This window comes from Hippoglossus hippoglossus, chromosome 13, assembly GCF_009819705.1.
Source record: "Hippoglossus hippoglossus isolate fHipHip1 chromosome 13, fHipHip1.pri, whole genome shotgun sequence".
NCBI classification, from domain to species: Eukaryota; Metazoa; Chordata; class Actinopteri; order Pleuronectiformes; family Pleuronectidae; genus Hippoglossus; species Hippoglossus hippoglossus.
This window is the reverse complement of record NC_047163.1, coordinates 3740332-3762583: the sequence shown is the minus strand read 5'-3', so window position 1 is coordinate 3762583 and position 22252 is coordinate 3740332. Positions and strand designations below refer to the sequence as shown.

The 22252-nt window shown below is 42.9% G+C and overlaps 2 protein-coding genes across 3 annotated transcripts; both read right to left on the bottom strand.

The window, feature by feature from the left end:
• Positions 1–315: 315 nt before the first annotated feature.
• On the bottom strand, positions 316–8546 carry treh (trehalase (brush-border membrane glycoprotein)). Its single transcript, XM_034604029.1, is given in 18 exon segments — positions 316–877; positions 914–1289; positions 2135–2188; positions 2275–2387; positions 2894–3005; positions 3840–4057; positions 4167–4352; positions 4911–4960; positions 5715–5760; positions 5763–5836; positions 6078–6194; positions 6371–6463; positions 6610–6710; positions 7286–7373; positions 7463–7554; positions 7557–7612; positions 7704–7804; positions 8431–8546. Coding segments are annotated over 17 exon segments (1722 nt in total). The 5' UTR covers positions 8514–8546; the 3' UTR covers positions 316–877; positions 914–1151.
• A 1783-nt stretch (positions 8547–10329) lies between these two features.
• Positions 10330–20831, bottom strand: ddx6 (DEAD (Asp-Glu-Ala-Asp) box helicase 6). 2 transcript variants are annotated; one of them, XM_034604030.1, is made up of 14 exons: positions 20691–20831; positions 19302–19923; positions 19138–19201; positions 18403–18507; positions 17800–17929; positions 17057–17203; positions 16485–16579; positions 16226–16348; positions 15982–16110; positions 15663–15779; positions 14489–14552; positions 13634–13735; positions 13368–13547; positions 10330–12581 (listed from the first exon to the last, which is right to left on the bottom strand). In XM_034604030.1, exons 2-13 carry the CDS (start codon positions 19502–19504, stop codon positions 13372–13374), a joined length of 1455 nt encoding a protein of 484 aa, XP_034459921.1. In that variant the 5' UTR covers positions 19505–19923; positions 20691–20831; the 3' UTR covers positions 10330–12581; positions 13368–13371. The 2 variants fall into 2 exon arrangements, with proteins under 2 accessions (XP_034459921.1, XP_034459922.1); XM_034604031.1 differs by having other exon boundaries at positions 20766–20813.
• Positions 20832–22252: the final 1421 nt, after the last annotated feature.

The following is a 22252-nucleotide window of genomic DNA, read 5'->3' as shown; positions in this document are numbered from 1 at the left end:
AGAACACTGTGCTTGAACAGGAACAATGTGCAATATATTCGACAGTACAGAAGGAAATGACTGGATCAGGAGTTGCATGTTGTAAACTGTGGCCCCTGATTCAGAAAGACCCTCGCTCTGCCACTGCTGTTGACTTGTTCCACTCTGGAGACATTCAGACACAAAACTGAACATGTTTGCACGATGACACAAAAACAAGTCGCTGATCATCATTGTTAAACAAAATTTCTGAACTCAAATTGCATTTTTAAAAAAATCATTTTATTGTCGTCGTTCTTTGAGCAACAATTGCATTCAGTCGTTTCCTCTCTTTAATCGTCAGTGACACCACAAAACAACATCTGTTTGTAATCCAGTGTAATTTCCTCTCATTGATATCAGTCTCACTGTTTATTGAACTCTCTCTCTCCGCACTGTGTCAGAGCTGTTTTAATTTACCGAACATCCTACAGCTCGTAGGACTAAAGGCTCACAGCCGGGAGACTATGGGATGGCTTTTTTTTTTCAAGCAGCTACAAGAAACCTAATGTATGTGTCGCGGCAGTTTGAATTGTTTTCTGTTTCGCACACAAAAGCTGCCACCACATGCAACGCGCTGTTCTGTGTCTACAAGGTTTCTGCAAGTTTCAATTTGTTAAATTTCAGACTTTTAACACTTTTTATAAGAGAGTGGGGCGTACGACAGATATGAAGGACATCAGAGTCCCAGAATGAACGTGCACTTCCCCATAATTAAAGAAAAGGTGAAGCATAGTGGAAAATAGTGAAATGAGAAATTCTGACCATGACGATCAGTTCCATGTTGGTTTTGTTTGTGGTTTAAATACATACATCTGTGTATATGAGAAAAAACTACAACACACACAGACATCAAACTCTGCTGCCACAACATTTCTCTTAAAATAGAAGAAACTGTGTGACACAATTAGCGTTAAATCAACTTAAACATAATAGGTAATATTTTTATAAACCTGAATGATCTGCATCTTCTAAAAACAACGGGGATCTCATTCCTCTGTAGAAAATCCTCGTTACAAATCAAATCCTGCAAATAAAAGTGACTCTTTTCCTGGAGGATGTGATGTAGCAGCAGTGGAACCAGAGAATAATAAAAATCCAGCGTCCAGTCCGACCCGGCTGCCACCTGTGAGTCACTGGAGCACGAGAGCGGCGGCGATGACCAGAGGCAGCAGGACGCCAGCTGACACCTGCCGGCTTCCTGAGGTGAGCGCTGCCCCGTACTGCTCCAGGAGCTGCAGGGCCACGCCGTTGGTCCAACCGAAACCCAGCTACACCACGGGGCAACACGGGGGAGAGCGAGGGAGGGTTTTCATTTTAGTAAGGCATGATGGACAATGAGAAAATAAGTGATTGAAAACACTGAGAAAAGTGATTTCACATCCATGAATTCTTCCCCCCAAATAAAAGAAATGCCAGCATCCGCCCCCTGATTTGGTTCCGCACCTAAATTGAATGAGTTCTTTATTTATCCTTCCACCAAGTTTGAATCTGTCCAGAAGTTTTTATCATTCTGCTAATTAACAAACGCAGACAAAGACACAATCTCCTTCGGTGGAAGCAACTCGAATGAAGAGCGCTCGTAGATTAGTGTTTTATTCCCTGAGCAATCTGTGCATCCATCCACTACATGTACTTCTTATCGTTGAGTTTTCCAGTTTTCAGAGTCATAAACACTGACTTTCATTTAACGATCAGCGACTGAAGAGACGGTGACTGGTTCAAATCTGGAGGTGACGGGAGATGCATGTTTCAAGGTAAACAACATATTTAATAGCTCAAACAGCTAACATTAGCATTAGCACCTACAGGGAAAACGGACGCAGACACAATGAGAACATGCAAACTACACACAGAAAGTCTGGCCCAGCTGGGATTTGAACCAGGGACCTCCAGGGATCTGGGGCAAGAGGAAAAAAACCCGCCAAAATGATCAACGCCTTTGTTCGGATCTGTGCCAAAATGTAACGGTTTCTTTTCTTGGCTCGTGTCCCATCGTTGCTCTAAGAATTTTTGTGTAATGTTGTGACAAACAAACCAACAATAGGACAAGGAATGCAGAAAGATAACCTGCTTGGCGGAGGTAAAAAGTGAATTAAGTAAATAAAGTAAATACCTGAACTTCATATTCTCCTCCACTGCCGGGTTTGCCATCTCCGTTCACGTCGTACTGTCGGGAGGAAGAAGAATAAGATCCTGAGCCGGCTGTGTTATCACCGAGCAACAGCAGCCGGGAAACACCTTCAACAGACTCACCTTTTCAAACATGGCGTCGTGCTTCGTGTACGCCATCCAGTTAGTCCTGATCCAGCGCTGGGCCAAATCAAACGCCAGCTGTTGAGCGTCGTCTGACGGCAGTTTGGACAAACCTGGAGAGACGAGAGGATTAATGTAGATTAACTTCATTTTCATTGTGTCGGCTCTGTACTCCAGCAGACTGGATACAAGATAGAGCGCCTGTTGCTTCCTGCCGCCTTTAAGACGCCCTGTGCAGATTTTAGACCGTGGGGGTCGTGGGTCTCCGTTGTGCACAAATCCCAAAAACACACAAACATTCATCATAAAGTAATAAATAGTAAATAAATATCTTCTCTTGTGGCACAGGAGGTAGAGCGGGTAGTCCATTAAACAGGCCCGTTGGTGGTTCGATCACCGGTGAAATACTGAACTGCCATATCAGTGCTGGGGGCCATAAATGGGCCATGATTTACACAGAGGGGTCACACGTGTTTGTGTACAAAACTAGTGAAATCAATCAATAAATAAACAATTTTCATAACATATTAGTCACAGACAACCGAGCAACTTGCTCAGTTGTCTGTGAATCATCACGATGGGGAATTCTCCAGGGAGCAGATCATTCCTGACGACCTACCACTGATGAGCATGTGCTGCAGCGGCGGCCACGCGTTGGGAAAGTCCCACTGCTGCCCGGAGTCTCTCAGGGACGTGGGGACTCCGTTGGGGAACCGAAGAGCATCACTCCCCTGAACACACAGGAACCACAACGTGAACCACAACGTGGACCACAACATGGAGAGCATGCATGGATGAAACCTGTGTGTAGAGTGTGTGCGCCATCTGCTGGAGCAAGTGAGCAGTGTTCAGAAAGCAGAGGTGGATATGTGCAACCACATCTGGATAAATCAAGGTTAAAGGCTTCTTTTGCACAAATAGCCTAAATACACATTTTATTTTGATGTATTTCACTGGCACCACCTTCATGTGATGAACTAGTCCCGCAAACTTGTTTTGGGGCTGCAGAGTGAAGAGCAGAGACTATAAATGAAGATGGACGACACGTCTCCACTTGACATTGTCATTTGGAGTCTGTGCAGCAGTGATCTTGACGTGAAGTTGGGGGATCCAGGTCCTACAGATACACCTCAGTCTCAGCTGTCAATCATGACGTCTCATCCTGTTTCTATCAGCGTCAAATAACTCATTCAAACAAAACTTACTCGGGAACATGAACATTTGAACGCACATCAGTGTAAAATGACAGAAAAACTAAAAAGGTACTTTGACTTTTAAGTTTGGTCCAGGTTCCATCCACTAACCTGGAGGAGTCGAGGATTTATATCCTATACTGCCGACAGCCACGCTTCACATTTAAGGGAGATGTCATATTGTCCATCTTCATGTACAGGGTTTTTTTTGGGGATGAATGAATTCAATGTTTCTGAACAACCAGAAAACATTAGAAATGATCTTTTGTTATCTGGAGGATCTGGACCCTCTGATGATTAATATTCCTCCACATTTCTTTAAGATCTGACTTCACAGTGAAGCCTGGACCGACCTTCAGATACTGTACCGACCTTCAGGTACTGCACCGCCCTCTCCCCCATCTCGGGCCGAGAATAGCACTGTGCCCAAACAGGTGCCAGGTTGGAGGGGTGAAACTCGACGTGTCTGGAGTGCATCAGCAGGCTGTAGTCGAACCAGGCTCCCTTCTCAGCATCCCACAGCACGGCCTCCATCGCCCCCTGTCTGCGGGCCGCGGCCTGGTCGTACCGAGCGGCTGAGTCACCGTCACCTGTCAGGAACCGGCACATCAACGGTTGCGTAACGCCGGTTTGGGAGCTAAATGCAGCGTGAGGGACCAGAGTTACAGTTTCAAGGTCAGCGGCCGCTCCGACACTCACCCAGGATCCTGTGGAATGAAGCCAGAGTTTTCTCGTTGAGGCACAGCAGAGCGTTGAGGTCAACGGGCAGGATGCGGCTGGTGCGCGTGTCTCGGAGGCCGTCACCACCAATGTACCAGCGGGAGGAGAAGTCCCAACCAGACTCTGCTCCGGCTTTCAGATCCATCCACAGCTGCTCTTTATCACCTGAGGGCAAGAGAGAGACAGGAACTCACTGGGAGAGACGCAACAAACCAGCATCTACTCTGTGTTCACTCTTCACTATGTCTTGTTCCTTCACTGGGAGTGAACAAGTGAAACCATGACACCTCTGAATAACATGTTTGTGTCTAAATATCTAAATGACCTTGACTATTGTTTGATAAAATAATTTCCTACACAAAGGGAACGGTAATAAGAGAAATATTAACATCTCAGCTCAGCATTTTCCCCTCAAACAGCTTTTTATTAAACCTGGTCGATGTGTTCAGAGGTGATGTGAACGAACGACGGTGTTTAACATTAAATATTCATTACAACACGGTGCTGAGGTATTTTCAGAGCAAATTTGTTTTGCTCAGACGATCCGTGAATCCAGGGTAATTTATTCCTCTTTTCTGCTGAGGCCTGATTATAAAACACATTACTTTCATTCCAGGTGTGAGGGACCCACGGCCTCGTTTCGTTTTTCACTGAATGAAATGGCTGTCGGGGGGTAATACTCCTCACGAGGGGAGGGGGGTGTGAACACTAATAAGACATTACCGTCGCTGAGTCCTTCAGCTAATTCCAGGTCGTCTGTGTACGACTCGGGTCTGGAAAGAACAAAAGAAACGTTAGAGCTCCAACTTCTAACATCTCATCTGAAATCTGCCCTCATTACAAGATGGATGGATTGATATCTACGAGCAGTGGTGGGATGTAACACATTTACTTTGATAGTATACTATTTACTTTTAGATTTACTTTCAGGTACATACAAATAAAACTCCAAATATCAGCAAATATCTGTCCTTTCTACTCCATTACTCCAAAGCACATGTTCCGTTGCTTTGTTATATTTTGGTGTACCACAAGGCTCTACACTGGGTCCTCTGTCAATTAGTCTTTTATAACACTGATCAATAATAAGAAGGGTATTGGTCCAGTGATCCAATCAGAGGGGCAGGTAACCTTAGACCCCGCCTCCTGCAGCAGCGGCATTAGGGCCCGGTCACACATCCGCTTCTCATTTACTTACAATTCACTTCAATCTATTCTTTTATTATGAATTCAACCCTTTTAATTTCTTTAAAATTTACTTGTGTTACTTTTACAATTGTCATGATGCCTTTTGTATTTTATGTAAAACACTTATGGGCTGTACAAATAATCCCTTTAAATATGTAAAGCGTCCTTGGGCCCTTTGAAGGGCAGTATATACAATTAAATTATCATTCTCATTATTATTATTGCTGTATTTGTCTATTTACTTGTACTTTTACTTCAGTAAAATTTGAATTGAAGAGGACTATTGACGGAGGTCTTTGCTCCACTGATCTTCATCCTGGTTATTTAGTCGAGACGCACCTGGGCCGGCCCACCTGCACGTGGTACCGGTTCAGCAGGTGCTCGCCCCGTCGACCTTCACGGCCACAGAACGGTTCTGCATCCAGAAGCCGTACTCCTGCTCCAGAGCCGGTAAAGCTTCTCTGAGAAAGTTTGCACAAACAACAGGAGGCAACTTTTCAACCTTTAAATATAATTTAACACAAAAGATAAGGTGGGGGGGGGTGTCACATTTCAACAAAGCATGATGGGAAAAACAAGCACTGCAGGCAGAGAGGGAAGCTCAGGTTGAATATGGCTCCTGTTTCTTCTTCTTCTTCTCTGCGAGGCAGCAGAGGAATGATAATGTGTCTGGCAGGACATCAGCTCAGGCCTAAATATCACCTGAGGAAATCTTTATCCTTGGTTGTTTGATAGTAGCTCTCCACCATTAGAGTGAGGAATGGAGGCTGACTGCGCTTTTCATAGTAAATCCGCCCACCATTTGGAACAAAGCCATATCTGGAGGAGAGAGAGAGGGGGAGAAATGAAAAAAAAAGAAATCACATATTCCCCAAATCCTCAAATCCGCTCCGCTTAAGTGCTCCGTCTCCAACGTGTAAATGACTTATTATTCAAAATGGGTGAGCTTATACCTGTCATGTGCTGTAAGAGATGAAAGATGCTTTAAGGCTCACCTGTTAACAAGGTAGAGGAAGTTTCGAATCATCCCGGAGGCCGTGTCTGTCATCTCCGACAGCAGGAGGCCGTTGACGACCCAGTAGGAGTCCCTGTCGGGGCACAGAGCGGCACACGTCACTGTGTGCACACGGCGTCTCGCCGGGCTCTCTGGGTCGGGGCTGTGATCTCTCGTCACCGCAGAGACTCGCCTTTCATCCGAGAGACAGCCGACTGACAGGCCTCATCGTTCACTCACCAGTAGTAGAGTTCCCTGAAGCGCCCTCCAGGCACAACAAAGGGATGTGGGAGGTGAATCAGCGAGTAGAGCTCGGGGTGATCTTTAACACCGGACGAGAGGGGGAGGAATCATTTTTAAATTTATAATCCCCTGGACTCGGGACGCATGTTGGCGGATGCTGGAAAGTGCTGCAACGGGAATGTTGATTTGAAAACTCTGCAACAACTGATATGTTTTTTATTATTAATTCAAGGTGGCTCAATGTTTTCGTCCCCGTCTATTTGCTCTTGGTTGGTTTGCATGGTTGATTAAGAAGATAACTTAAAAAGCTGTTGATAGATTGATGTGTGCAAGTTGATCTGGATCCAAATAGAAAATCCAGATAATAAGTCATGTTATTTAAGAACTGATTTCTGTGTGAAAGTTGGTGCAGCTTAATATGGATTTAAGGAAACTGTTGGGCCTTGGCGGGGGTGTGTGCTTTATGGAGTGACATTTCAGTTTGATTAATCTTTTGCTCTAAAAAATATCCCAACACAGAAAGAATGTCCATGAATTATTGTCCAATCAAAAGCACCGAGACATTTTCAGTTGTCAGTCACAGAAAATCACAGATGAAATGTGAAACTTCAATGTAGTTTTAGTTTTCAGGTAATTTCTTCAATTCTCTGTCAGAACTCTTCATCATCATCACCTTTCTGCCCAGAGACTTCCACAGATGATGAATCTTTTCTGCCCACTCGCGTAGTCTCAGGTCGGCGATTCCTTCCAGGAACTTCGGCCTGCGTGTTAGAAAAGAGTCAAGTCACATTAGCAAACATCAATTAAAAACACAAGCTGAGCAGGAGTCCTGAAATAAACCGGGTCTCACTTGTCGTGCCAGTCCGGCGGCGTCCACGGCTCGAACTCTGACCCCGGTTTCTCAAAGTTCACAGCGAGGAACTCCCGCAGCCTGGCGGGCGGCGCACGGCCCCGTTTGGCATTTCGTTTGAAAGGTTGTGAAAAGCCGACAAAACAACATCTGCAGGGAACAGACGCAACCGCACACAGGGCTCGTGAAGGAAATCAAATAAAAATGTACAAAAGAAATAAGATTACCAAACTTTACTCACCAGGTTTTGCCTTCAGCTTCATGTCAACAAAGTATTTGTCGTCATCGAACAGTTTAGCTTTCTGGACTTGATGCAAAATGGGCCCAGTGCAATATATTTCACTGAAATCAATTTGTAAGAGTTGTGAATTATTAAACTGGTTTTATCTTGAAAGGCCAAGAGCCCGTTGGTGCAACACTCTGCAGAGAAGCAATAAAACCACATCAACGTCTCGAAGAACCTGCAGCCGAGGGCAAAGGTCGGCTGACGGCTTCATATCTGCTCATAGAATTATTATACAACAGAAATATTAAAAAGAAAACCTGTTTACAGGCTGCAGCAGGTGGAGGATTCAAAGTCTCTTAAAATAAAATAACCTACAGAAACACATTTTCTGCATTTCTGACAGTAAATTACTATTTCTTACAGCTTTCAAACACACAGAAATGAAAGGTTTGTAAATAAATAAAAATCCTTTAACTTTACTATGAGTCCATTATATTATTGATTGCTATGACTTACATTCATAGTATTTTTTATATTCCAGACAATTTATGGTGGAGAATATGAAATAAAAAAGGGAAAGACAAAGAATATGACATGTTCAAGTGGTAGTGGTCGATTTTACAGCCATGAAGCAACAATAACTTTCCGCTGATTATGTAGCTGGCAAACTTTTTTTTTTTAAAAAAGGTTTTTAGACGGTCTCTTGTTGAGACATTAAAAAATCGTTTTATTTCAATCCTACCTGTCACATGGTGGAGGAGAAACACTCTTCACAGAGGCAAGAAGAGCAGCTGAGGACAAACAAAACACCAATCTGTTCATCATGAGCTGGAACCTGAAGTGACACCGGAGAAGGAGTGTGACTCCGGGTTCACACCGGACGCAGAAGGAAAAAAATCCTGTGCTATTATTTTGAAGGGGAGTGCCCTATATTCACACTCAACAGTATTTGTTAAGGAGTGTGAATAGGATCAGTTCTGTTGGTTGTCATAGATTCAGTGAGTATTCTCAGCTAAAGCGACATAATTTGGGTCTTTTTGAAACTACTTCTCAGTAGTTGGACTTTTTTTATGTCAAGTTTGTGCATGAAAGCAGTTGAGTGTTAAAAAGGCTGAAGTTACTGAACAGTTATGTATGTTGTTTTACCTTGTGTCCTTAAGATGCACTTCTTGGTTTTTAATTAAAATGCAGCTAATTGAATGTAAAAGGGAAATTTCCCTCTCTAGCATCACCACCTGCTGGTCGTTTTGGTTTATCATGAATTTTTTTTGTTTGTGTTGGCATACTGTGATATTCTGTACTATCTCATGTTCAAACTGCACCATCTTTTATTAAATCAATGAGAAGTTGAACATTTTCCTCCATTTGGGTCGCAGCTTGTCTCTAAGGGGTGATGGTGGGTCCCGAAGCCCGACCAGTTGAGAACCACTGATTTATATCATAAAATATATGATCGCGTCCGGTGTGAACCCGGCGTGAGACTGATCTGAGAGCAGATCTGATACGAGCCTCCGGGTCATAGTTCATGATCAGAAGAGAGAAAAATCAACACTGCAGCAGAAAGACAAAGAAAAACACGACACATGATAAATTTCAGTGAGCTTTTATTTTTCAACTAAACGTGCCCGATGATTTTCACGACATCCTTTGAACTGAAGTCCACCATAAAATTAGCTCCACTGAAAAAAAAATCTGCCAATTACGTAAATGACCAAATTTCCAACAAATAATAAAAATAAAAAAATGAACTCAGGCTTTAAACTCTTCACTTAAATTTGGATACTTTTTTTGAAATAAGGTGAACTCCACTTGAACATTTCCTTGGAAAAACAAACAAAAAGAATCCAAATCTAAGGGCAACTTTTTTTTTTTCTTCAAAACATTTTTATACCCATTGTCTTAACTTTGGATCGTTCCATCGAGTTGTTTTTTTGTGAAGCACCAGAGGCTCCTCCCTCCCCATGTTTTTTACTGATGCATCCGTTTTGAGAGAAGCCCCCCCGCAGAGGGACTCCTCTCAGATCCTCCTCCACAGATTAGAGTTGCCAATTTGTACGCAGCGAGCCGCGTTTTCCGTAGAATGTGCAGAGGGAGGACCGACGGTTGCATCAGGGCAGCGAGTGCACGAATTTAACCACCCCGCAATTTAAAAAAAAAGAAATATTACCTTAAAGAATGAGACAATTTTTGGTTACACAAACTTTCCAATTAGTCACCCGATCCAGGGCAAGATGCTCCTGTCTCAGTCTTTAAGGCAGCGATGTCAGCCCCCGGCAGTAAAGCGGCGTCTCGTCAAAAGGTGGCGAGGGAATGTTGCTCTGCTGCTTCGAAAGCAGCCGCTGGGGCGTTTACTACCAGTGGGTTGACAACAAACAGACAGCTGCCAAGTGCCTGCAAAATTAGATCCCTGTTCACTCAACTAATGCCTTCATTAATTTGGATTTTTGTTTTTTTAAAGAAACAGACCCCCCCACACCCACCCACCAAAAAAAAAAAAAATTCTAAACAGCCAAATTAGATGTTCAAGTATCTTGGGGACAAGAAGAGAATTGAGCGAACAAGGATCACAGTCCTAACCAATGAGAAATAAAAGGGTAAATCTTAAACTAATCAACATTATCACACTTGTTATCCTTTTTAAAAAAGAGCTTGAATTGAACGTGCAATAACACTTCTCATTGATTGGACCGGTCGAGAGAGCATCTCACCATCATTAAGGGGAATCTCACTTTGCAAGAAAAGCTTCCGACCAACGAACGATCGGAAGATTTTAACGCAAACTGAGGTTGTTCTGTTGCATGAAAATGCAAAAACGTGAACCCAAAACATCAAAGCAAAAAGAGGGCAGGAAAATAAGCCATAAATTCTGAGGCGCCCATGTTTTTTTGTCTCCTCTTTAAACAAGCAGTCTGACGAATAGGGCATTTGTAATCCTTCGTGCCCGTTACCCCTCCATTTCTTTTTACATCTTCTGCACCAACATACACTCTCTCTGCTTTGGGCATCATGTGTACAAAAAGCAGTGACGTCAGTGTTATTGCCTGAACCCATTTCTGTGCAGCTCAACCTGCTCAGGTCGGTTTCTAGAAAAGCATCTTTTGTTAGCTGGTCTTTTTTTAGCGAACGCCAGCTAAACCTGCAATGCACAGAGAACGAATTCCTGCTACATCTTAGGGCCCGATAGTTCATTTTGATGCATTGGGCAGACATTGTTCCCGAAAATAAAATAAAAACAAATAATAAAGGGGGGATAAAACCACAGCATCCTACCCGACATTTGTTAAGTACTGCAGCTGTGCTTACAGAGCACAGATCAACGTAACAGCTAACACCTCCTCCAGAAAACGAATTCTCTGCCAATTCAGCTGCACTGCAGCGAGTAGTACGACTACATGATAGAATAATATTTTCTCTTTCCAACGAGACTCCTGTACTGGAGATCTTCAAGTGCGTCTCGTCACTTTCACAAGTTAAGGCTGGTGACAACAAAAGATTTCATTACTCAAATGCACAGGCTTCACACAAAGGTCATCTGCCCTAGACCGAGCACTTTGTCAACACTGTAGCAGGAGAATGAGGGCAACAGTTTGAAACCATCGTTAGTATAAGTGCAGCTTTGAGGATTGCACTAGCCATTACATTTGGAGGGGCTAAAAAGATTATCAGTGATGAACTCTGCTCCGAAAACATTTCGCGCGCACACGGGTCATTTAAATGTTTTAGATTCTAATAAATTCTGCAAGTTTTGTTAAAATTATAAATAAAGTCACAGGCCAATATTGCCAGATCAAACAAACTGGCAGTTAAGGAAAGAGTCTCCAGTGCTAACAAGAGGAGAAGTAAGGGTAGAAACAGAAAAGAAGCTTTGCAGCTCGTCAGCCAGCCTTTTGAACTTGTTTAAAACAAATCTTAAAATGAAGGTATATACAAAAGGTGTGTGTTGCACCCCACGTCTTGCAGAATTACGTATGGCCATCCATAGGGAGGTGAAACACAGGACAAGAAGAGAAAGAAAAAGGGCGTTCCCTCCGATTAAACTCCACCGAAAACAGGAATCCTCGTGTCTCATGGTGTTAAGAGGCTGCTTGTTCATTTTTAGTGTTCTGATACTGAAGACGGAGGAAAGGGTCCGGGTCTTTTTAGGAGCACAAGCTCCTTCACAAGCAACTGGACAGTCCTGGCTGTCTCTTGGAAAAATCCAGCATCTCTGTCCATGGAAAATCCAAGTTTGTCCTCATTTATCAGCCAGACTCAAGTGCAGCCAAGCCAACAGAGAGACCATTCAGACCAGGCTCCCCTCAGAAGTTTTTCCATTCCTTGCAAACGGATGAACCAACGAAAAAAACATTTGACGCTTTCATCTGTGTGGTCAGACATTAGTGTGACGACTTGTCAATTGGGCGAAGTGTGGTATGAAGTGAGCAAGATGGAGGACTATGAAGAGTTATTACTTTAGAACGACTTGAACTGCTTGTTAAGGCACTTGATACAAATTGTTTAAAACTTCCTAAATTAAAAGTGGAGAATGGGAGGGAGTCGGTTTTTTTTGGGGGGGAGGGGGGGGTCTGTCGGTGCTGGCTTTGTGGTGGATATGAATCTTCACGATGTGCATCGATATATTTTCAACTTTGTCCCGTGCTTTCCTCCGCGCTGCTCACGTCTTCAGATGTGGTGGGTGCAGCACTTACGCCCTACGAAAAGGCAAATGAGTTCCTCTGAAAGGCTTCCAGCAAAATACACATTCCTTATGGTGGCATCCAAAAAAGGAAGACAGACAAAAACTGTACATAAAAGAATGAAAAAAAAAAAACACTCCAAGATGGGGCGTGGGGTTGGCTGGGGTTGGGGGGGGGGTGAAAAAAAGGTATGCAGGGGAAGGGGGGATGGACTGATCTGGAAAGAGAGAGAGAAGAGTAAAATTCAGTTAGAATAGACTTTGGCCTTGAAGATACTATTAACAATTAGGCATAGTAAGCTGTGGATGAAGGTGTGGACATTTTTGCCCAAGGTAATAAACTCAGGATGATCAATTAAACCAGAAACTGTGTGGCCAGCAGGGAAGTTATGTAATCTGTGTCTGCCTGAACGACCGCTGCAACAACCCCTCGTCTAGTCTATTTTAAGTGTAGATGAATGCACCTGTTACTTTACACTACGGCAAAGTGAAATCAGTCTCTCCACCACTTTTATCTTTATAGATTACATGATACTCTACAACTACTGAAAAATAACCCAAACAAACACCGACACCCTCTTCAGTTTCGTCCACCTCAGCTCGTCGGGTGTTGCTCTTCTTTACGAGCGCCCACAAACAAGCACTTCAGTCGCACATGTATTGAAAATGATGACTTAATAATAAACAACTCTTCTGCGGGGTTGAGCTCTGAAACCTTTATCTGTACTCGGCCAAAGACTACGTCAATATCACTGAACGACTGTGTGCAACTGAGGTTTCACAGAAATCCAACAGTGACTCTGGGAAAATGCCTGAACTGATCATGTCAATTCATGTGTACAAATTTAAAATATTGATAAAAATATCTAAAAGTATCAGCAAATAAACAACATTAAGATCTAAGATCAGGCACATCCACTAACAAGTGAAATGATAACACTTGTAGTCTAGTCTTAGTCTGATCACCCTGACATTATCTTAATAATGTACTTGTGTGTACTCACTGGCTCATGGCTTGACTTCTTCGCCACTCTCGCTGTGGTACTCTGCCACATATAAGCTCTTGTCGATGATGCCAGGGATGGGCTTGATCTCTGTTCCGAGCTGCTCCTCGATCCCTTTCAGGTTGAAGCGATCATCGTAAGTGATGAGGTTGATGGCGAGACCCAAGTGTCCAAAGCGGCCTGGATGGTGACATTGTTGTATTATTATAAATTGCTGATGAATAATTCCTCAAACAGAATAAATATAGACCAGTATGGGCTCTTACCAGATCTACCAATGCGATGAAGGTACGTTTCTCCCAGCTTGGGAAAGTCAAAATTGATCACAACATTCACAGCTTGAATGTCAATTCCTCTTGTGAAGAGGTCTAAAAGGAAACAAACCCAGAAATCAAAACCTGCATCCACATACCATACATCTTATCAAAAATATTACTGACAAGCAGGAACATTTTCATATGAAATAAGCAGCAATTCATCACAACCCACATAAGTCACTACAAACTGAAAATAAAAAGATGTTAACACAAGTCTGTTGCCACCACCATGACTGATAAAAGTGGAAAAACCCGTGGAGTGAATTAACCAACCAAAGAGGCGACAGGGAAAACGTATCATCACAACTATACAGAGGCCGAGTCCCACTTTGGTTTTACTTCCTAGGAAACGCTAACAATCACAATGGAAGTAAAACAAACCAAGGCCATAAAAAACACTCCAAGCAAGGTGACCATGTGTTTTGTTCAAGTGGGTACGTAAACGCTTTAATGAGTATTTCCATTTTTTGCAACCAATGATCCGCCTGTTACGTTTGGGTTCGTTTGAGTCGCTCTAAAGTTTAGCAGACAAATTTTAGTTCACACACACACACACAACACAAGACTTAACGTGAAGCACAAAGCCAGGACATCAGGGTCAAAGTGACGGGAAGGATCTGGATTCATGATCCAACTACATAGATTAATAACTTAATAAATGACACACATGCAGGAGTGTCTAAAAATAATCAAGGTAAAGGTTTGAAATAATCGTGATATTGATTTGAAGTCACAATCACCCAGCCCTATTCTCGAGTGTGAAACGATTCAGTTTGTGAACATTAATGCAGAGCTACCACTTACCAGTGCAGACAAGATTCCGACACAGGCCGTTTCTGAAGTCGTGGAACACACGGTTGCGGTGCTCCTGGAGAGCGGAGAGGAGAATGTGGATTTAGAAAACCAGATTTTAACTTTTGTATCTGCTTCCTCATCACATTAAGGCCCTGTTCATACTCCTCATATACATCTGTCTCAGGTGATCTGACGACAAATATACAGCATTGGGAATTTAGATTCTAGATTAAGGTAACAGTTAGATGAACTGGGCCACCTCCCCCTCAACTGATAATCAACCAAAAACACTTCCACACACACACACACACACACACACCTCAGCGATTCCCACACACTCATATCTGGCAGCTCGCCACGATGAAAACATTCACAGCAACAAATTGATTATTATTGTTTTTACCAGTTGGAATGATTTCAATTTAATTTCACTGTAGAGCTGTTTATAGCACATTGATTCCCTCGCCCTCTCTGTGCCTGCTCTCGCTCTCCCCCATCTGTCACGCACATTAACAGATGTCTCAAAATGCACTGAGTAAAAACAATGTATTTGCACTTTACAAACAGCAACAACTCCTTGCACCAATATTTGCATAAAATGTGAGGAAGTGGGAACTCTGGACACATGTTGAGATATTGAATAAACAGTTCCATGTGTAAAACTGACGTACTTTGATCTGTCCACTTAAGATTGCATCACAAGTTCAAACACATGTTAGTGCCAGGTATGAAAAGAGCCAAAAATAAACATCACCATGTAATTTAAACCTCATATGAAGGGGAACTGCACAGTACTGCTCATGTGTGGCTCCATTTTAATTGTTTAAAATCTTATATTCTGCAAGACGAAGCTGTAAGATGAATACATTTGACTTTTATGCAATCTGTAATTGATGTCAAATAGCACAGGACAGTCCAAAAGCTGATGTTTGCACATGTTCAATAACTCAGGGGTCAACATGGCCATTTCTCATTAGGAGCAAAACAAAAACAGTGGCAGCAGCACGACAGAAATAGAGTACTGGTGCGAACGGTAGCCGTGCACACACAGACATCTACGTGATGCATCTCATGGACGAACATTGACAGTAATAGTAGCTGCTGTTCTAACTTCCATCGCCACCTGAGTATTTTGGCCTGAAGCTGGTAAACAAGTATTTCTGAGGCGGTGCTGGGAGCTGACCTGTCGCATCTTGGCATGAATGTAGAAACATGAATAACCGAGCTGGGAGATCTTCTTGGCAAGGAGCTCCACTCTCTGAGAGGAGTTGCAGAAGATTATAGACTGGTTGATCTGGAGCTGGAAAAAAGAATAGGAGCAAATCCTTGATTTAACTGGGAGGTTTTTTAGCTGTGTTGCAAGTATAAGAATGATAAATAATTATATACTTTACTTACTACATACTTACTATAATCTTAGAACATGTCACCCATGCTCTGAGTTTGCTTGGTTCTACAGTGACACAGCCGAGTTAGTTTAATAAAACACAAAAGCAACTTACCCTGGAGAACAAGGTGTTAAGGCAGTGGACTTTTTGCCTTTCAGTTACATAAGCGTAATACTGAGTCACACCCTTCAGTGTCAGCTCCTCCATTAGGTTGATCTCATAAGGTTTCTGCAAGTAGGCATTCTACAACATACAAAAAAAAAAACAAGAGTTGTTGTGGTCTGGTTAGAAAGGAAGGTTTTCTCATCCACTAGTGGGAAAACTATGACTTGTTCCATAATAAAATAAGACAATGTACCATAAACTTCTGCACACTGAGAGGGAAGGTTGCAGAATAAAGAAGAATCTGCCTCTGTTTGGACAGGAAGCCCAGAATCTCCTCCATCATGGCCATAAAGTCCTGAGACAAGAGTTTGTCAGCCTGTTGAGCAGAGGGACACGAGGGGAAAGGAATATTATTGAGTTAAAGTTGTCTCCAAGTTACATTTTTTAAAATCAGAAGAAAGCAATACAGGTCAAACAGAAGAAAAAAAAAAACAATAATCCATTTAACTCACTTCATCCAGAACTATCATCTGCACTTGATTGACTTTGGCCACTCCTTTCTTGATGAGGTCTAAAATCCTCCCGGGAGTCGCAATGATCACATGTACTGTAAAAAAAATAATAAAGACAGGGTTTGAATAACAGAACGACAGTATTATTTTCAGTGTAGCATTACGAATGTCAAGGATCCTGTATCGTATTGGCGATAACTGACAACAGTACACCAAGTATTATTAATATCAATTCTGCCAGAGCATGTGTATTTATTGGCTGCCATACTTAAAACATCACAAAAACTTGGCTAATAAAACTGTAGCTGTACAACCACCATAGATATTATTTAAAAACAAACATGTATGCATGTGTAGGACCTTAATCCTGTGCCCAGAGTACAGAGCCCGGAGAAAAAAAAACCTTTGGCAGTAAGCAAGAAAAATATTTCTATTGAAGAGAAGAGATTGGCAGTGACTCTTATATACCAATAAAGAAATGCAGACACATTCAGTGTTAATATTTGTCTTTAATCAATATTCAATGTAGAAATTAACAGACGTATCTCAACATTAGGCGGAATCCTGTTTACCTGTTTCATCGAGTCTCAAAATGTCGTCGCGCAAGTTGGTTCCACCTGTGGTTGCCATCACCTTCACTCCGCCCATACGTTTGCTGACCTGGATACATATTTGGCTGACTTGCAGAGCCAGTTCTCTGGTGGGCACTATGACCACAGCTGAAACAACAAGAGACACAATCACACATTTATTAAAACGTGAGCCAACTTATTCTGAATTTAACCACACGAACAAACCTCTCCCAAACCATTAAAAAACAATCTAGACAACAACAATTAGGATGTAAAAACTAAACTGAGGATTCAAACGCAATCCTACAGATGGAGCTTTGCTTAGTGTTGTGGCTCTAATTAGGTTTTACATGCACTACAAACAGAAGGGTCATTTATGTTCAATTAACCATACAAATGGTTCTACAACTAACAATTACTTTCATTGTAGTCCATTTTAAAGCTCAGTTCAGTCTGCTACAACAGAAGGCAAAATAAAAATTGCAAAGACTGAAATTTGAGGCAGGAAACTGGGAAATTTGGCATTTTTGCAAGATTACAATTATTTAAGTGTCAGCTGTGAACTGAACCAAAAACCCAGCATGACTGATGTGTCCCAAAAAGGCTGTGAATGACCAGCAGCTAGGTTTGGTCACTTCTGATCTGTTTCTCTTTGACAGACTGATTGAAATTAGTTGAGAATCAAGTTGAATGTCTGACCTTTACAGAGAGTAAACTGTGGCAGAAAGTCTCTGCGCTCTCACCTTGTATGTGGTCCCTCTTCAGGTCAATGCGTTCAAGTAAGGGAATGAGGTAGGCTCCACTCTTCCCTGTGCCATTCTTGGCTCTGGCCAAAATATCCCTTCCTGACAGTGCAATGGGAATGCTTTCCTCCTGTACAAAAACAAAGTTGTTATAACATTAATACACAACACAGAGTACACTCAGTACATTCTTTGGCACCTACACATTATGTCTGCCCTAACAAAGCACGTTGTAAGATTCCATGCAGAGGTGTGGTCACGTAAATAAAATGTAGAGTGACAGGATGAAAGTATTTCCCACGACCATCATCGGCGAAGCAAATGTAATTGAGGCTGTGCTTTGGCCTTGAAGCTAATGTTAGCGCGTGTTATGCTCAATGATGATGCTATTTTCAGCAGGTTTCATGTTTACCATGTTCACAAGCTTTGTTCAACATTAGATCATTTGTCATGAGCCTGAAAATACAGCCAACACCGTTAGTTTTGCATTACAAAGTTGGTTATAAACCAAAGTAGAAGGTAGTTTATTAATCTAGTTTATTAATAAGTTAATTCTCGTTGAGCTGTCAGAGGGGATACAAACTGAGTTGTGTCTGGGTCTACCTGAATTGGAGATGGCTTTTCCCAGCCCATCTCGAAGATTCCCATGAGCAGCTCCCTCTTGAGGCAGTAATCTTCAAACTCGTTACCTTTTGTTGCAGTCACATCCTGTAATAGTCAGAAAAAAAAGTATATTAATCAACATTTGGTTCATAGGATTTAAAATGGATAACTTGCCTGTAAAGGGGAGAAAGTTATTTTTAAAAAGTGTCAACAATTTCACTATATTAAAGGCTTTTCTTCAAACTAATCCACAGCCAATTAGAAGCCAACAGCTGCATAACGAATATAGAAATAGCACTTTTCTGAAAACTAAAATATCTAAATTGAATATAAGAGTTGCAAGTTTCTCTTATGTTGAGTCGAAGCAATGTTGACACCAATCTGACCATTGCAAAAAGAAAGTGAAAATGTTAATTACTGAATGAAAAACAGCAGTGGCACTGTTCTTACTGTGCTGCCAGTGTATGCTTAATTAAAATGATCCCACACCAATAGTCAAGCACCCATAATCATAATAAAGCCTTGAGCAAATATTTTGTTTTTAGGAGAATACTTAATGCATTGATATTGCCACAGATTCTTGCAAAATAAAAACACAAAATCATTGTTTATGATAACAGTACGTTGAAATTGATTTGACTTGGCTGAGAGATCTGCAGAAACACAAAGCTGCAACTTCAACTTCCAAACTGAACGGACTCCAGATCGATGACAGGAAGTGCGTCTTGTACCTACCGAAGTTTTCATCCTCGTGTCTCTTGGGGGCAATTTCAAATTCTTCTTCCAGTCATCTCCAGGCCTGTGGGGGTGGAGGAAGGGGGGGAAAGTTCTCATGAACAAAAAAGTAGAGACAAGTATTGACAACACAATCATGGACGGTCCAGTATCAGATAACTTACTTGATGACAGCGTTTGTCGTCGGGGCCGACTGGGAGCTGCCATTGTTGATTGTGCCTTTCACCTGGTTTAGCTGCAGCTGCTGCAGCTGGGGGCCTCCTCCACCTCCGCCCGGGGCTCCAGCCGGTTTCACCGAGCCCCTGAGCTGCCCGTTCTGGTTCGACAAGCCCAGAATCATCGGGTTCTCCGTCCTGGCCGTGCTCATGTTTGCCGTTTTCTGCTCCAGTAGCAAACGAAAAACCTCTTCTAGCGGTCTCTGGATTGGCGAGTCCGCTCCCCTGGGACCCCGCAGGAAAACTCAAAGATGTGTCCGTCCTCTCTTGAGACTTGTGATTATTATCTGTACTGGTTAAAGTGTCCAAAAATCTTCCGTCTCAGCAGGTTTCCTCAGTGATGTTTGTTTGTGTGTCTGTCACCGAGAGTCAAGAACCACGATCCTCCCTCCAGTTGTTGAGAGGACCCCCCGGGGCATCGGTTCCTTTAGAAGATAAGAGTTTAGCATAGATGGGGAAAAACACCAGGAGGACTCAACTATCTGTCAAACGTTAGCCGACTGCTCAGCTAGCCACATCCGATTCAGCTTCCCCCCCGAGCCGCCGCGTCCTTACTCCGCTTCTACCAACCCTGGGAACAGACGGAGGGAGAGAGAGACAGTTGGTTAATTAAGCAGCAGAAACACGGACACTTGATACAAAATGAAAGGGGGGAGGAGAAGGTGGGGTGACACCTGTCGGGTCAACACGTAGCTGCCCCGCGGCTAACACCGGCCTAACTACGGAGGTAGCGGTTAGCTTCACCTTTGCTAGCATAATGTTCCAACGGCGCAGATTACGCGGACACTACGCAGCACAGCCGCCGTTAGCTGCGCGACCACCTCGGCCTGTGTCGCAGGAGGAGTGTAAAGCCCGGACACCCGAACGTGGAGCCAACCGGCGACACGTCGTGTGAATTTAACCCGAATAACCAGAGGACAACCACCGCCGAGGCTACCCCCTCTGCTAGCCGCCGACATCTGACAGGCTAGCACACGACTGCTAGCTTTAGCATCGCGGCTACACGGTCGTTCCCGTCAACGGACGCCGCGACAGCCGCTTCAACGCATTCGAATCCGCGTGTCTTTTTCAAGAAGCGCCCGCCGACAGTCACAGATGCAACACGTTCAAATGTTAACTTATTTTTTAAAATGGGGATTAAATACGAAACCAACAATTAACACGGGTCACTCCGTGGCTGCCCCCCGGTGCTAGGTCCTGCTAGCATGCTAACAAGCTGGCTAACGACGGTGGATGGCTCAGCAGCCGGCAGTTCCCCGGTACTCGTGGAAGGTGACCCCGGCTACAGGAGCGGGTCGACCCCCCGCTGCTGAACCGACACTGATTCACGAGTTTTACCTTCAGATTCGACACGAGTTCTGTTCGCGGGAGAGAAAAGTGACATCGATTTGGAGCCGACTGCGAGAAACTCACGTCCACCAGCCGGATCAAGATGGCTTCCACCCGTATTTGAATCCGCCCCCCGTGCACACGATCAGCTGATTTCATTTCAAATCAACGCTGCCGACTCGCGAATGTGAAAATAATCTATTTAAATAAAAACATCAGAAGAGTTTATAAGTGGATTCAACGCGATGCTTCCTCCCTAAAAGTCCTTATTTCCTCTTTTAAATCCACACGAAAGACGCATATTCACAGGTGCTCTTTTAGATCAGATTTGTACTTGTAATGTTTTATTTTATCTCTTCATATTTCTGAATCTCTTTGAGATTAACTGCTAGTTTCCTATTGTTTGCCTTCAATATTATTTTTTTAAATTTACAAAGTACCCTGTTACTGTGTTTTGAAAGCTGCTATATAAATAAAGTATATTATTATTATCATTTTCATTAAAGTAGAACAGGAGCTCCTTCAAATGCCAGTCTGGTCTCCTCCATTTCTTTTAAAAAAAAAAAAATATTATGACACAATATATGCTTTATATATATGTTTTTATTATAATTTTAGATCTGTATACGTTTCCATTCTTTGTTGGTGCAATTGTAACGCAAAACCCAATTTCCCTGGTGATCAATAAAGTATTTCTGATCCTGATTTCTATTATTTCAAGCCCCCCATCCCCTGTCTCTTGTACATACATATCATTTAAAAAGCTTAAGTTGTATTTGTGTAGATACAATTACAGAAGTAACATGTGTCCATATACCTATATAGCTTATTTTTCATATCTTTTGCTCAAACTTCAGTGTCTTTAAGGGACATTTTGCACAAATACATAGGCGGCCTGTATAGAATGAGTCTGTATTGCATATTATTACTGTATTTATTATTTTTGTATGCTTATTTCTAGGGATGCACCGATATGGAAATTCTTGGCCGATACCGATACCGATATTTAAAACAACAATCTAGCCGATAGCTGATACCGATACCGATATTTGTTTATTACTTGCATGTGGCCTTCTTGGTGTGTAACGCCGGGTTTACACCGGGCGCTGAAGCGCCGCCCCGCGCCGCGCAGCGTTATTCTCAAGCGTGCAGCCGCCTGGCTGTTCACACCGACCCGCATTTCTCCGCGTCGGTCAGCCCGTGATTCTCCGCTTGTTGTTGTATGTAACCCGTTCAATGTCGGGTGTCGGGGGTAAATGACGTATTCTCCAAGCAAGCCTTTAGCCCCCCCCTCTCTCTCTTTTTATCTATATGACTGCTTGTGTGGCTGTAGTGGATGGGCAAAGGGGGACATTTAATTATGTGATTGGGAAAATTGGGAAAATTAAAACTCCAGGACAACAGAAGGGGAATACAAAGTATGGGATGCATATTTGATCATTTATATCATATCAAATATGTCATTTATATCGTTTAAAATCATTTTTCAGTCTGTTTCCTGGCGCGATACGCTCGCTCGCACGCCGAAACCATCGGTGAAGGGCGCTGGCGCGGCGCGGCGCATCGCAGCC